At 47.3% G+C, this 15,418-nt stretch overlaps 1 protein-coding gene across 5 annotated transcripts in view; it reads right to left on the bottom strand.

The window, feature by feature from the left end:
* CDC42BPA (CDC42 binding protein kinase alpha) overlaps positions 1-15,418 on the bottom strand; it is a 157,347-nt gene that overhangs the window by 19,838 nt on the left and 122,091 nt on the right. For 4 of the 5 annotated variants that reach the window (XM_073556374.1, XM_073556377.1, XM_073556375.1 and 1 more), the window contains 13 exons: positions 14,156-14,403; positions 10,171-10,276; positions 8,455-8,579; positions 6,625-6,730; positions 6,068-6,216; positions 5,796-5,887; positions 5,337-5,413; positions 4,518-4,556; positions 3,418-3,537; positions 1,609-1,689; positions 1,420-1,525; positions 1,077-1,213; positions 837-976 (listed from right to left, as the gene is read on the bottom strand). In XM_073556374.1, coding sequence (XP_073412475.1) covers positions 837-976; positions 1,077-1,213; positions 1,420-1,525; positions 1,609-1,689; positions 3,418-3,537; positions 4,518-4,556; positions 5,337-5,413; positions 5,796-5,887; positions 6,068-6,216; positions 6,625-6,730; positions 8,455-8,579; positions 10,171-10,276; positions 14,156-14,403 — 1,526 coding nt within the window. The remainder of the gene's footprint in view (positions 1-836; positions 977-1,076; positions 1,214-1,419; positions 1,526-1,608; positions 1,690-3,417; positions 3,538-4,517; positions 4,557-5,336; positions 5,414-5,795; positions 5,888-6,067; positions 6,217-6,624; positions 6,731-8,454; positions 8,580-10,170; positions 10,277-14,155; positions 14,404-15,418) is intronic. The other variant, XM_073556376.1, reaches the window with a different exon arrangement.

Below are 15,418 nucleotides of genomic sequence, written 5' to 3'. Positions count from 1 at the left end.
TTACTGATCCTGAGTTACATCCTGTATTATACCCCAGAGCTGCACTCACTATTCTGCTGGTGGAGTCACTGTGTACATACATTACATTACTGATCCTGAGTTACATCCTGTATTATACCCCAGAGCTGCACTCACTATTCTGCTGGTGCAGTCACTGTGTACATACATTACTGATCCTGAGTTACCTCCTGTATTATACTCCAGAGCAGCACTCACTATTCTGCTGGTGCAGTCACTGTGTTCATACATTACATTACTGATCCTGAGTTACATCCTGTATTATACTCCAGAGCTGCACTCACTATTCTGCTGGTGCAGTCACTGTGTACATACATTACATTACATTACTGATCCTGAGTTACATCCTGTATTATACTCCAGAGCTGCACTCACTATTCTGCTGGTGCAGTCACTGTGTACATACATTACTGATCCTGAGTTACCTCCTGTATTATACTCCAGAGCTGCACTCACTATTCTGCTGGTGCAGTCAATGTGTACATACATTACTGATCCTGAGTTACCTCCTGTATTATACTCCAGAGCTGCACTCACTATTCTGCTGGTGCAGTCACTGGGTACATACATTACTGATCCTGAGTTACATCCTGTATTATACCCCAGAGCTGCACTCACTATTCTGCTGGTGCAGTCACTGTGTACATACATTACTGATCCTGAGTTACATCCTGTATTATACCCCAGAGCTGCACTCACTATTCTGCTGGTGCAGTCACTGTGTACATACATTACATTACTGATCCTGAGTTACATCCTGTATTATACTCCAGAGCTGCACTCACTATTCTGCTGTTGCAGTGACTGTCATTCCTTACCTCATATCGATCACCTGGCTCACTACACAGGACGGCTGGGACGACTTTCCTTCTGGGACATCATATAAGAAGAGCTTGAAGTCGCACACTACGGCCAGCGCCCGTTGCCAGCCCTTCTTTACTCCTGCTGGTTTGGGCACCTGGAAAGAGAAACCAACCAGAGACCAATATTCCACCATGCTTTTCAATAACTATGGACAGGCCGATTTCCCAGTGATCCAACCAGCACTTGTCACTTACACGGACGTGGCCTTCATAAGCCGTCCCGATTCCCTTCTGGGGGTCGATGCCCAGGGGTCCCTTGGTCTGCTCCGGGGGGATGGGGCACACTGAGGGTGCTTTGTCCGCACAGGTAACATGGCAAGAAAAACCACACACTGGAAAAGAAAAGAAAAACAAATAACGACCCCAAATAATCACCTGATTGCAGTTTGGGATCCTCGATAGTCGGCTGGGAGATCTGCAGCGCCACCACAGGAGAAACTAAGTATTGCAAGTCTCCCACTGTAATACCGGAGCAGAGCAGGTCCTGCAGCATCTTCCTTCTGGGATTTACTAACCAGACCCCTGACATCCCCCTCACCTTCACAGGTGCAGCCTTGTCGGACGAGCCCCACCATCAGCGAGGTGCACTGGTTACACTTCGTCGGAGTGTTGAAACTCTTGACAACAAACTGATGAGCTTTGGGCTGTGGGAAAAGAAAAGAATTACAAGTATTGAAAAAGCCAACGGGAAATGGGGGCCGAGCGGAGACCGCGTCACCTGCGTTACCTTAGGAGTGGAGGGGCCTGAACTCAGGTACGAAGCTCTGATTGTCGGTGTCTGCGCGGAGCGAGGCGGGTGGTCTGCGGTCTGAAAAGAGACAAGGGGCTCACGTCAAGGGTACCAGGCAGAGCCCGCAGCGCAGAGACCCTGTACCAGGCAGAGCCCGCAGCGCAGAGACCCTGTACCAGGCAGAGCCCGCAGCGCAGAGACCCTGTACCAGGCAGAGCCCGCAGCGCAGAGACCCTGTACCAGGCAGAGCCCGCAGCGCAGAGACCCTGTACCAGGCAGAGCCCGCAGCGCAGAGACCCTGTACCAGGCAGAGCCCGCAGCGCAGAGACCCTGTACCAGGCAGAGCCCGCAGCGCAGAGACCCTGTACCAGGCAGAGCCCGCAGCGCAGAGACCCTGTACCAGGCAGAGCCCGCAGCGCAGAGACCCTGTACCAGGCAGAGCCCGCAGCGCAGAGACCCTGTTCCAGGCAGAGCCCGCAGCGCAGACACCCTGCACCAGGCAGAGCCCGCAGCGCAGAGATCCGGCACTAGGCAAAGCCCGCAGCGCAGAGACCCTGTACCAGGCAGAGCCCGCAGCGCAGAGACCCTGTACCAGGTAGAACCCGCAGCGCAGAGCCCCGGCCCCAGGCAGAAGCCACAGCGCAGAGACCCGGCCCCAGGCAGAACCCACAGCGCAGAGACCCGGCACCAGGCAGAGACCCGACACCAGGCAAAGCCTGCTTTGCAAACACTTGCAGTGCAGAGACGCACAGCTGGACATGGGAAAGCAGCACGATTAGGGAAGGCCGTGGTGTGACCGCCTCCATGTTTTTTAACCCTGGAGCTATTCCAGTTTCTTTTTTAATAACTGTATTTGCGCTGCCCTGGTCTGGTCTGCTCCTCCATGGTGGCCGGTCTTCATTTCTGCCCCCCTATTCTGGACACCACATGACGATGGGGCGTAGCGGATGTCAAGGCAGACGTTGGGGGGCCCAGGACGCCGGGGGCAGAAGTAGAAACTGGCCACTGAGCCCCGGACCAGAGCAGCACCGAGCCAACTGCTCATCTCTGGTCTTCAAATGCACCTGACAACCTGCACAATCACCACCTCTATAAGTGTGTGGTCAGGCAGCAGGTTCCTTTCCGAGAACTCAGATCTTCCTCTTAGTTGAGGCCTTGACAGGACAGGACCTAGATATTAGGGGGTGACAGGGGGTCTTACCTCCCCATACACTGCAGAAAAGGGGGTGTCGTGGGGGGGTGTTACCTCTGTAGATTATTATTTATTTCTATAGCGCCATTGGTTCCATGGTGCTGTACATGAGAAGGGGGGTTACATACAAATTACAGATATCACTTACAGTAAACAAATTTACAATGACAGACGGGTACAGAGAGGAGAGAGGACCCTGCCCTTGCGGACTTACATTCTACGGGATAGTGGGGAAGAGACAGAAGGTCGGGGGTGCAGCAGCTCTGGTGGTGATGAGGCGGCAGCTCAGGCGGTGGTGAGGCGGCAGATAATGGGGTGTCGGGGTGTTACCTCCCCATACACTGCAGATAATGGGGTGTCGGGGTGTTACCTCCCCATACACTGCAGATAATGGGGTGTCGGGGGGTCTTACCTCCCCATACACTGCAGATAATGGGGTGTCGGGGTGTTACCTCCCCATACACTGCAGATAATGGGGTGTCGGGGTGTTACATCCCCATACACTGCAGATAATGGGGTGTCGGGGTGTTACCTCCCCATACACTGCAGATAATGGGGTGTCGGGGTCTTACCTCCCCATACACTGCAGATAATGGGGTGTCGGGGGGTCTTACCTCGCCAGCTTCGATGTCGCTCATGGTTGAAGGTGATCTGGAGCGCGATATGACCTGAGATTTTGCGTCCTCCTCTCGTGACGTCGTGTTGGACAAGGTAAAGTTATCCACAGAATCCATCTGAAAGCAGAAAACAGAGAGCGCAGCCTGAGTCCCCGAAACCCGTGCACCCCAATTCTTAATCTGAGGGATGGAAGCAACTTAAAGAGAAAAGGTCACCTATCTCCTGCAAATCATAGGATGAGTGATAAGGAATGGGGGGGCGCCACGTCAATGTGGAAAGCAAGGGGGCGCCCTAATACACTGGCGACATATTACTGACACACATAATACTAAGGAGGGGGAGACAAAGCAGTTGTCAGATCTTGGTGCTGACTGTTGGGAAGGGTCAGCCCCCCATCTAGCACTTTTTTTGGGGGGGAGGGTTAATGCTGGTGCTGTTTGTTTCGGACTGTCCATAATGTAATATTAGACACGATTCAGTCCTTTAGATATCACTATCTCTGCTTGCAGTCAATGAATAGAAAATATCTTATATAATGAGGCTAGAATCACATGCTGACCTAGTTATCTCACAGCTGCTAGTTTGTTACTTTGTATCAGTGTAGACAATCATCACAGATCTCTTCTTGTAACAATGTATCGGTGCAGGTAAATTGTATCAATCCGTCGTCATTCATCCAGCGTTCGGCGCGGTTCACATCTGTGTTAAGGACCGCGGCTCTGGATCCATCTCACCAACGGCCGCAGACGGGCTACGTTGAATAATTGGGTCCGTCCTTTTTGTTTTTATGCCGAACCTGTGATGGAGGATGCAGCGACGATGTGCACAGAGTGGGGTTTGTATCAGTGTGTCAGTATTGTTACACAGAACCGGTATGAGTACCACCCACTGCAGCGGCTCTGGGAGTACCACCCTTGTACAGTGATTGTGAAAGGACAAACACCAGCCAATCATTGGTGACAGAACGCGTTTCGGGGCAGGCACACAGCATGCAGCAGCGGACACAGAAGAAGCCTGGAATGGACCCATTGTAAATCAAAGACATTTATACCACAGGCAGAAAGGGGGGAGCACACAAAGCAAGACAGCCTCTTACACGTCTGCCTTTACTGGCCGGGATGCAGACCGGAGATCGCTTCAGGAGAGAGGAGAACAGGTTACACACAGCTCTGGACATACAGATATACAGCAGCGAAGCGCAGCGCATTTATTGGTGGTTATTTTTCTTTTGACCACCAGAGGGAGCCAGCGTACTGAAAATACTATCAATCCATTATTCCCTGGGGCCCAGCGGGAATTTGGGGAATAGATGGACTGGACTATGTGACACCGTGAGATTATGTTAACACCCTTCATTCCCAGTACGCAACAATTATCGATTGATTCGTGGAAGGCAATGTAGACACATAGACCGAGATGGATGGCTCACAAACGCGACTGTGCACGAGGCAAACAATACAGACCGCAAACGGCACAGGAGGGCGAACGAGAGGACAGAACAAGGGGGTCACGTCATTTAGTATTGATCCTACGCTAGCTAATCCTCTGGACTTATACTGCCTCCTAGTGGGAGGTAAAGGTAAGACTGATCCCGCCACTAATCATATTTCTATCTTTAAATGGCTGATAACAGATTGCACTAAACTGAACAGCAAGCACAGATAATATAATCCGAGTTCAATGTCCCTTTAAGAAAAAAGCGACACTTTAAGGAATGAGCCATTTACTGGAGAGATGTGCCTATATAAAGCAGTCAAATCAATCAGAGCTGCAGTGTAAAGCAATGTAGCAGAGCCAAAACCTAATGCCATTGCAATCATATAGGTCAACCCAAAGATTTAGAAGCACCCCTTCCGTGTACGACCCAGTGACCTGAGATAGACAACGTTATACTGGAGGGATGGAGGTTACTCACCTCAAACTGGTCCAGCACAGAGGTAGGAGCATTAAGGAACGCTAGGAAGGAATTTTGGGATTCCTGATGCTTCACACCTACGGGGTACACAGACAAAATATCAATGGACTCATCACATGAATCTGGAGAACTTTAGTCCCACAGCAGCACAGAGGATTTTAGGAAAGGAGTTTGCAGATCCTACAGGGGCAATGAGATGTCCCCGCTCATATCGTTAGTGAGGACAGGGGTCTATGTGACTGGGGCAGCATCATAATGGGAGGAGAGGAACGGAGACAAAAGCAGCAAGCTCCCACAGCAGCACAAAGTATGTCAGGCCTGGGGTGTGCTGAAAGTGAGTATTTGGCAGATGATCAGTCCATGAATAGGAGCCAGATCAATGGCTCCAAAGTGTTGGCACAATTCGTTATTGCAGATGACACTAATTTTCCCATCTATGTTTTGGACCAGAGCCAGTACCTTTTTCTGATCTGAATTCCTCAGTTTCCCATTTGAGCTTCTCGACCTCCGTCACCAGATCCTGGTTCTTCTTTTCAGATTCCTGAAGTTTACTGTAAAAAAAAACGTAAATGAGTAAAGTGTGTGAGATGCAGGTGCAGGAACAGCCACTAGATGGCGAGGTTGCACCATGTGACCAATATGCAACCAGAGCAGTCACTTTGCAGAAATGCGACAAAGAAAGCAGTGGTCAGGGTGCAGGGATGACACGAGTGTGTGCACGGAGCACGTACCAGTCACTGGCAATAATGGCCGCCTTCGCCTTGTTCAGCTCCTCCTGGATGGTCTGCTTGGCCCGGATCTCAGCATCCAGTGCGGACTGCAGCTCCAGCCTGGCCGACATATCGAGCTTTGCAAGGCGTCGCATTTTCCAAGGCATGTCCTGCAATGGAAGCAGAGGGTGCAATCACTGCACAAAGCACTGCACCGTCCTGGGGGCACTACTATACTGTAGTGTTATACAGCACCACAGACAGCACTGATATGGAGGCACCGCAGCTGGCACCATCATGGGGGCACTGAAGTTAGGATTGTTATGGGGGAACTGTTATTGAGGAGATGATTAGCACAACAATGGAGGCTCAGAGGCAGATTCATGCTTACACTCATTGCCAGAAGAAGCTGCCACGTGACCAGTGATGTGAATACCGGCCCACCACACTACTGTCAGGTGACCAATGATGCAATTACTTGCGGCGTCCCCCACCATAGCATCATGTGACCACTGATGTCATCACTGTCTGCTATCCTGGAGTCATGTGACCAGTGACATCATTAGAACGTCTCTTACCGTGGCTCTGGCTCCGAGGCTAGAATTCCTCAGAGTCTCCAGTTCCTCCGTCATCTTGGAGGCCAACGCCTGTAGATAGCCCCGCGCGTCCTTCTCATCACTGACCCTAAAAGGAAACACATAGATCATCAGACACGTTCAGGAAAAGAAGGGGCAACAAAACCGAAACACAGAACCAGGGAATATCCAGAGAAGGTGACAACCACGACCAGCACCGTGCTCCGAGCAGCTGTGACTATCCTCTCCGATATAACCCCCGTAATATTTCTGCTCTGCAGAGCGTTCGCGTATTAATGCGTGTCACTGCCCGATAACAGCGCAACGTCCTCCTGCACCGCAGCAAACGCATGCACCGGCCGGGAGAGGCTCTGCAGCCAGCAGTGCAAGAAGGGTTAATACTGAGTGTCTGGCTGCTGTCCAGAGCGCGGCTGCTTCATGCAGAATGTCCATGATGAGGGGGGAACATCCAAAACTTCTCCCAAATAAGGACAGTGATGTCGGGTTATGAGCTGGGGATCACGCTCCCAAAAAAAGCTAAAATGCAGGATGAGAACCAAGGAGGAGGGATCCATGCACATAAAGTAAGTGACCCCCCGTGGTCAGAGATAATACAATCCAACAGGGTCTTATAAAGTAAGAAAGAGCATCCTCTGTCCATAAAATCATACATACTACTGTCATTATAATAACTCTAGCCAGGAAACCAAGATGAGCGGCATTATATCAGTTATATTCTTGTACATAGGGAGCAGTATAATAGTAGTTATATTCTTGTACATAGGAGCAGTATTATAGTAGTTATATTCTTGTACATAGGAGCAGTATTATAGTAGTTATATTCTTGTACATAGGGGGCAGTATTATAGTAGTTATATACTTGTACATAGGGTCAGTATTATAGTAGTTATATACTTGTACATAGGAGCAGTATTATAGTAGTTATATTCCTGTACATAGGGGCAGTATTATAGTAGTTATATTCTTATACATAGGAGCAGTATTATAGTAGTTATATTCTTGTACATAGGAGCAGTATTATAGTAGATATATTCTTGTACATAGGAGCAGTATTATAGTAGTTATATTCTTGTAGATAGGGGCAGTATTATAGTAGTTATATTCTTGTACATAGGAGCAGCATTATAGTAGTTATATTCTTGTACATAGGAGCAGTATTATAGTAGATATATTCTTGTACATAGGGAGCAGTATAATAGTAGTTATATTCCTGTACATAGGGGCAGTATTATAGTAGTTATATTCTTGTACATAGGGGGCAGTATTATAGTAGTTATATTCTTGTACATAGGGAGAAGTATTATAGTAGTTATATTCTTGTACATAGGGTGCAGTATTATAGTAGTTATATTCTTGTACATAGGAGCAGTATTATAGTAGTTATATTCTTGTACATAGGAGCAGTATTATAGTAGTTATATTCTTGTACATATGGGGCAGTATTATAGTAGTTATATTCTTGTATATAGGAGCAGTATTATAGTAGTTATATTCTTGTACATATGGGGCAGTATTATAGTAGTTATATTCTTGTACATAGAGGCAGTATAATAGTAGTTATATTCTTGTACATAGGGGCAGCATTATAGTAGTTATATTCTTGTACATAGGAGCAGTATTATAGTAGTTATATTCTTGTACATATGGGGCAGTATTATAGTAGTTATATTCTTGTACATAGGGGCAGTATTATAGTAGAAGCTTTCAGCCACCCTAAGACTTATGCTGTCAGCAATATTGGAAATGAGAATTCTTAGGAGATGATCTGTAATGCTATGATGCAGATGTGAGGGACGGATGTGGAGCACTCACCACTGGATGATCTCTGTGATCTGCGCCTCCCAATGAGCCACAGACTCCTTCTTGTCAGCCAGATCCCTCATCTCGTCCTCCAGCTGCCTGTTGTTAATATTCTGTTTCTCAAGCGTGGAGTTGAGCTTGAATTAGCAAAACAAAAACAAAAAAAAAATATCTATTAAAGTGTTACTCCACGCTCACACATTTACGTCACGTCATCAGGATACGCCGGCTAGAAGTGAATGGAGGGAGCACCTGAAGTGCGGTTACTTCTCTTCTCACAGTGGCAAAAGATGAGACCAAGTTCTCGAGACCAGTGAATCTCTCAGAGGGGGAACCTGCCTCAGTCAGACACTTGCGGTGTATTCTGGACATTTCTCACCACACATGAAGTTTGCAAAAGTTTTGTTGAGAAGTGTTATACATCCGAGCAGAGTAAAGTCTAAGAGTTTGTTCACATGTTGAGAATTTGCAGATTTTTTTTGCACCACGAACCAGAATGTTGGCAGGAAAATACGTGCGTTTTCCCCCCCATTTATTTAAATGAGTGAAAAACGCTGCAAACATGTTGAAAAAATGAACAAGCTGCAGATTTAAGGCTATGTGCCCACGTAGCGATTTTTAAGCGGTTTTGCCGCGATTTTCGGCACGAAAACGCTTAAAAATCATGTACAGAACGCCCCCCATGCATTCCTATGGCATTCCGCACATGCTGTGCTAATGCTGCGCTTTTTTCCGCGGCGGAGTCGCATCGCGGAAAAAATCGCAGCATGCTCATTCTTTTGTGCGGAATCGCAAAGAATTGCCGCGATTCCGCACCCATAGGAATGCATGAGAATCGCTTACTTCCCGCATGTGGATATGCCCACCATGCGGGAAGTTAAGCGTCTCATGTGCGGTTGGTACCCACGGTGTGGGTATGACTGTCCTCCAGGCCCTGGGTACCATACCCCTGTAAAAAAAAGAATAAAAAAATCGGGGTATATTTACCTTCCGGCGTCCCGCGCTGCATTCCCGACCTAAGCGTTCCCAGTAATGCCTTGCGGCACGGTCCTGTGATGACGTGGTCTCGCGAGATCACTATAGTAACGCGAGACTACGTCATCACAGGTCTCGCAAGGCATTACTGGGAACGCTGAGGCCCGGGAATGCAGCGCAGGATGCCGGAAGGTAAATATACCCCGATTTTTTTATTTTTTTTAGCATTTTAACATTCTATCTTTTACTATTGATGCCGCATAGGCGGCCTCAATAGTAAAAACCTGGTCACACTTGTCAAACACTATGTTTGACGAGTGTGACCAACCTGTCAATCACTTTCCAAGTGATGCTTCAAGTCGCTTGGAAAGTGCTTGACTATCGCACGCGAAAATCGCGGCAAAATCGCGGTGAAATCGCGCGGAAAAAAACGCGCGATTTCTGGGAAGGAGTCCGGTTTTTAGTGAGTGTTTTAAAACGCTACGTGGGCACATAGCCTAAAGGTTCATGTCCCCAAGGAAAAACTCAGCAGCGTAAGCATAAGAAATCAGAAATCTCATTCAGTTTGCAGCATTTTTTCCCTTTGAAAAATGTTGTAAACAAACAAAAAAGAACTGCAGCATGTGAAAAAGGTCTAAGAGAAAAGAGGCAGAATTCTGAGCGCAGCTCTGGATACGACAGGAGCATGTAACTCGTATAAGGGGCTTATTCACACTGAGAAAATGATTTCCCTATCGTGCCGCGGACTGGTACCTTATCCAGTTCCTTCGACAGCCTCTTGTTTTCTTCGGCCAGCAGCGCCCGCTCACGCTCGAATTTCTGCTTCAGCTCCGCCTCAAACTCTTCTCGCTCACTTTGGCTGAAGGAATAAAAGTAAAAATGACGTTATCAACCCACTGATCAGAATCTGATATTATAGAACAGATCGCTTAATCCATTGCTGAGAAATAAAGTTTTAAGAGTAAGTCTGACTACAAGATTGGAGAGTTCTCATCTCACTGTTATAAATGGAGGACACTTCCAAACTATAAACTTATGGCGGATTTTTCTTTTTTTTTTTTACTGCAAATGGATTAATTTGCTTTATATCTTGATAAATCAGGCTTTTTCAGAAGTTACGATACTTTATAGGTTTATTTTTTTTATTTTTTTTTTGCTTGGAACCCCAGTGGGTGGTTTAAATTTTTATAATATTTTCAAGAAAATATTTTTCGTTATTTTTTGTCCTCATGGGACTTGAACGAGCGATTGCTTGTTCTATATACTCTGATACAACGGTACTGCAGTATAGAAGTAAAATTACAGTCTCCTATGAAGCCCACAGGATGGCTTCAATGGAGTACCAACATGGCAGCCACGGGGTAATTTAGTAGGACCCAGCCTTGGAAGCACCACACAGACTCGTCACAGGGAAGGACGCGTGATATAGTATGACAGCCCGATCGCATGCCATAAATGCAGCTGTAAGAGAGTGGCAGTGGAATTTATGGATTTTGTAGCAGTGATCTGAACCAACTCCGGTCGCTGTTGTTAAAGGCGGACGTCGCCTGCACAAGACATCCGGCGCCCGCCGTGTGACTTACATATACGTCATGTTGGGAAACGGGTAAAAGCATAAAGAAGAAAGCAGGATGAAATTTAAAATACAGGACGATGTCTGATCAGAGGCAGACTTGAGGCCGAACTGCAGGGAAAGGATAAGAAAAAATACATAAAAGTGAGGAGTGAGATCTCCGGAGATCTTGATGTTGCTTTAGCTACAGTGTGCAACATAATAAAGAAGTTTACAACCCATGGCACTGTAGCCAATGTCCCTGAACGGCAGAGAAAAATTGATGAAAGGTTGCAACGGAGGATAGTCCGTATGCTGGATAATCCCTAATCAAGGTCTAAAGAAATCCAAGCTGTCCTGCAGACTCAGGGGGCATCAGTGTCAGCGCACACTATCCGAACACATGTGAATGAAATGAAACCATATGGCAGGAGACCAAGGTGGACCCCACTGCTGACACAAGAGACATAAAAAGCTAGACTTCAGTTTGCCAAAATGTATGCATGTAAGCAAAAATCCTTCTGGGAAAGTGTCTTGTGGAAGGATGAGACCAAGATAGAGGTTTTTGGTAAAGCACATCATTCCAATGTTTACAGAAAACAACACAGTACCTACAGTCAAATATGACGGAGGTTCTAAGATGTTTAGGGGTTGTTTCGCTGCCTCTGGCACTGGGTACTTTGACTAAGGCATATTAAATCTGAAGATTACCAAAGGATTTTGGGTCACAATGTAGTGACCAGGGTCAGATAGCTGGGTTTGTGTCTTAGATCATGGGTCATCCAGCAGGACAATGACCCCAGACATAGTTTAAGAAGCCCCCAGACATGGATGGAAACAAAGCGCTGGAGCATTCTGAAGTGGTCAGCAATGAGTCTGAATCTAAATCCCATCGATCCCCTGTGGAGAGATCTTAAATTTGCTGTTGGGAGAAAGCGCCTTCAAATATGAGAGAGTTTGCAAAAGTAGAGTCCTCCACAATACCAGCTGAGAGGTGTAAGAAGCTTGTGGATGGTTATAGGAAGAGATTGATTGCAGTTATTTATTCCATAGGGTGCAACCAAATATTAAGATGAGGGTGCCAACAATTTTGTCCGGCACAGAGTTTTTGTGTGAAATTATGTCCAATTTGCCTTTTTTTCTCTAGGTTTTTTGAGTTGTTATAATACACAAAGGAAATACACGTGTCTATAACAAAACATGTAACTGCAGTAATTTTTTCTGAGCAGTACTTCATATTCTGGAACAATTTCAAGGGTGCCAACAATTTCGGCCATGACTGCAGTTATGATAACGTTATTCAATAGGTATGATAGAGATGGATGCGTGTACAGGGGGCTGCAGATGTGTGGGTGGCTCGTTCTTCCATTCTCCGGACATCTCAGGGTCGGAGTTTGTTTAGACATAAATCTTTCTAGTTCAAATAAAAGTCTGATTTGTGGATTTCCAGGCGGTGCCGCCAGAGTCGCTCTTTCCCTTTTTAGGATAGACCGAGGCGGCCTGCTGTAGATGTGCTGCCTCTCCTGTCTGCGGGGGGCAGCTGGCACCAGTGACTGTTGTGCTGAGGGGATACTGGGAAACATTACATCATCTCTCACCAGAAGGCCTCTATGGGCATCCAGCTGGGTGACGCTGGGGGTCCGAGGGCCCTGGAGTTATCTATTGTGCTGAAAGCATCAGCAAGTGTTTATATGAGCGAAGCCAAAAAGAGTCAGGTCCTGTTATCCCGAGATGGATCTGCCTGAAGGCAGCACCATATAAGCCCCGAGCACAGAGAGGGGAGAAGGGCGGGCAGCAAAAGCCTGGACCACATTAAGCATTGACACCATAACAGGGTCCTTCTCCCACAGAGACCCCCTAGTTTCAATGTCTCCGTCACCTTTTGACTCCATTACACTGGGGCTACAGAGCAACTTTGGGCAATGTTAAGGATTGTTGTGTGCTGCTGCTACATCACGTCATAGTGCACGTTAGAAGTGCCGACCTGCAACCCACCAGGGTACAGCGACAAGCAGGTCAGCAATAATCAAAATTATTCTGAATGTTGTGACACTGCAGAAGGCGATAAGACCCCATTCACCTGAATTACACAGGATGGAGCAGCAGCATCCAGAGATCTTTGGCTGCACACCCTGTGCTGTGGTCAAAGTCGCCGTGTAGCCCCAGATCGGGGGGTGTTGGTGGCAGATATGAGAGTTTGGAAAAACCTGACGGTAGTCCTTCAATTTCCTGTGATATCGGTAAATTCCAAACTCTCCTTATCATGGCTGTCCAGTATGCTGCTCCAGTATAACCGTTCATTATGGTGCTCCACTATAAAAGTCCATTATGGTGGTCCAGTATATAACCGTCCATTATGGTGGTCCAGTATAACGGTCCATTATGGTGCTCCACTATAAAAGTCCATTATGGTGGTCCAGTATATAACCGTCCATTATGGTGGTCCAGTATAACGGTCCATTATGGTGGTCCAGTATATGACCGTCCATTATGGTGGTCCAGTATATGACCGTCCATTATGGTGGTCCAGTATATGACGGTCCATTATGGTGGTCCAGTATAACGGTCCATTATGGTGGTCCAGTATAACGGTCCATTATGGTGGTCCAGTATAACGGTCCATTATGGTGGTCCAGTATAACGGTCCATTATGGTGGTCCAGTATAACGGTCCATTATGGTGGTCCAGTATAACGGTCCATTATGGTGGTCCAGTATATGACCGTCCATTATGGTGGTCCAGTACAACGGTCCATTATGGCAGTTTAATGGGTATACTGGATTTCTGCAAAATTTGGATATATCGCCACAAAAGGAAAAGTGTATGTTAACACTTTCCTACCTACCCAAACTATTTTGGGCCTTGATGGTAGCTACAAATACATTTTTGTATTGTTTTAGGGCATTTTTCATGCCGGGTTCTCCAAAAGGTCAGAAAAGAAGAGAATAGACTTATATTTTGCATTTACGTCAGCTCCAAACCCAAGGAAAAACAACCGGATAAGTAAAAAAAATGTCCCTGCCAGGACACGGTCGTGTGAGCAGTCCCCGGCCGATCACCGTGACTGTTGGAGGCAGTGTATGCAGGGATCGGCAAGGCAAAACGGTATTGCACACTTGGTGCCCTAGAATGAGGTCTGTTCTGCACATGTATACGCGTCAGGTACTAGCGTTTCCTGGTCCTTACCTCTCTCTACGCGTCTTCTCCAGCTTGTCCCTGAGGATCAGGATCTCTTTCTTAAGGGTGAGCTGTTGGCTTTCGGCGTCCCGCAGCTCCTTCTTCAGGTTCTTGATCTCAGCGGTGTGCAGCGCTTCCCTCTTGGACAGCTCCTCTTCGTAAGACACACTCTTCTTTTCCAGGTCGGTCTTCAGCTTGTTGATTTCTTGTTGCTGTTCAGAGCTGCTAAAAGCCGAGGAGCGGCCGGTCTGCTTCTGCTGTGGGAATGCAAGGTAGGTAAGCTTGTGCCTCACCAAGTATGTGTGGACATGTCGTCATCGTCCTTAAGGGGGTTGTCCGGGCTTTTCACATAATCTCAGTACATATCTGGGCTGCAGAATTATGACAATAAGTAATTTACTTTCTGTCACTAGTTTGCACGGTTTTCTAGATATTCTGAACAGAACGTCTAGGGGGGGTGTTAAGGCATTGAAATGAGAACTAGTCGTAACCTCCTACTCTACTCCAAACCTGCCCTCTATAGCAACAACTCCACCCTCCATAGCTACAGGCCCTCCCCGTCCACATGAAGAAGCCCTCATCACACAGTAACAAATCCTCCCCCTCTAGCAGCCTCAGTGCAGAGAGCAGACCACCCAGCTGCTCCTCCCCCAGACACACGCTGAACAGTGATCTATGGAAAGTGAAACTAGTGAGGAGGGAAAATCGTCCTGTATTCTGGGACAGGCTGCTCCCATCAGTATTCATGTCATTAGAGACACAGTGCTCACACATACACTGCACCAAATCTGCTGCTGTGTGAACACATCAGTGACACAGAGCTGTCTCATTCACACAGCAGAGGCTTTGCCACAGAACAGATTACATCAGTGACTGCCATCCCCTGTGCCGATTAGAAGCTGCAGACGCCCATCACTGGCCAATCACACAGTCTGTTCTCACTGCTGCCAGCAGCCTGGGACAGTGAGGGAAGGAATTACTGATAATGAGTTATGTATTGTAATCATGGAGTGGCCCAGAATACAGGAGGATTTTCCCTCCTCACTAGTTTCACTTTCCATAGATCACTGTTCAGCGTGTGTCTGGGGGAGGAGCAGCTGGGTGGTCTGCTCTCTGCAGTGAGGCTGCTAGAGGGGGAGGATTTGTTACTGTGTGATGAGGCTTCTTCATGTGGACGGGGAGGGCCTGTAGCTATGGAGGGTGGGGTTGTTGCTATAGAGGGCATGTTTGGAGTAGAGTAGGAGGTTACGACTAGTTCTCATTTCAATGCCA

This window comes from Dendrobates tinctorius, unplaced genomic scaffold, assembly GCF_039654945.1.
Source record: "Dendrobates tinctorius isolate UK_male_01 unplaced genomic scaffold, ASM3965494v1 ptg000232l, whole genome shotgun sequence".
Lineage (NCBI taxonomy): Eukaryota > Metazoa > Chordata > Amphibia > Anura > Dendrobatidae > Dendrobates > Dendrobates tinctorius.
This window is presented reverse-complemented; position numbering and strand designations above follow the sequence as displayed.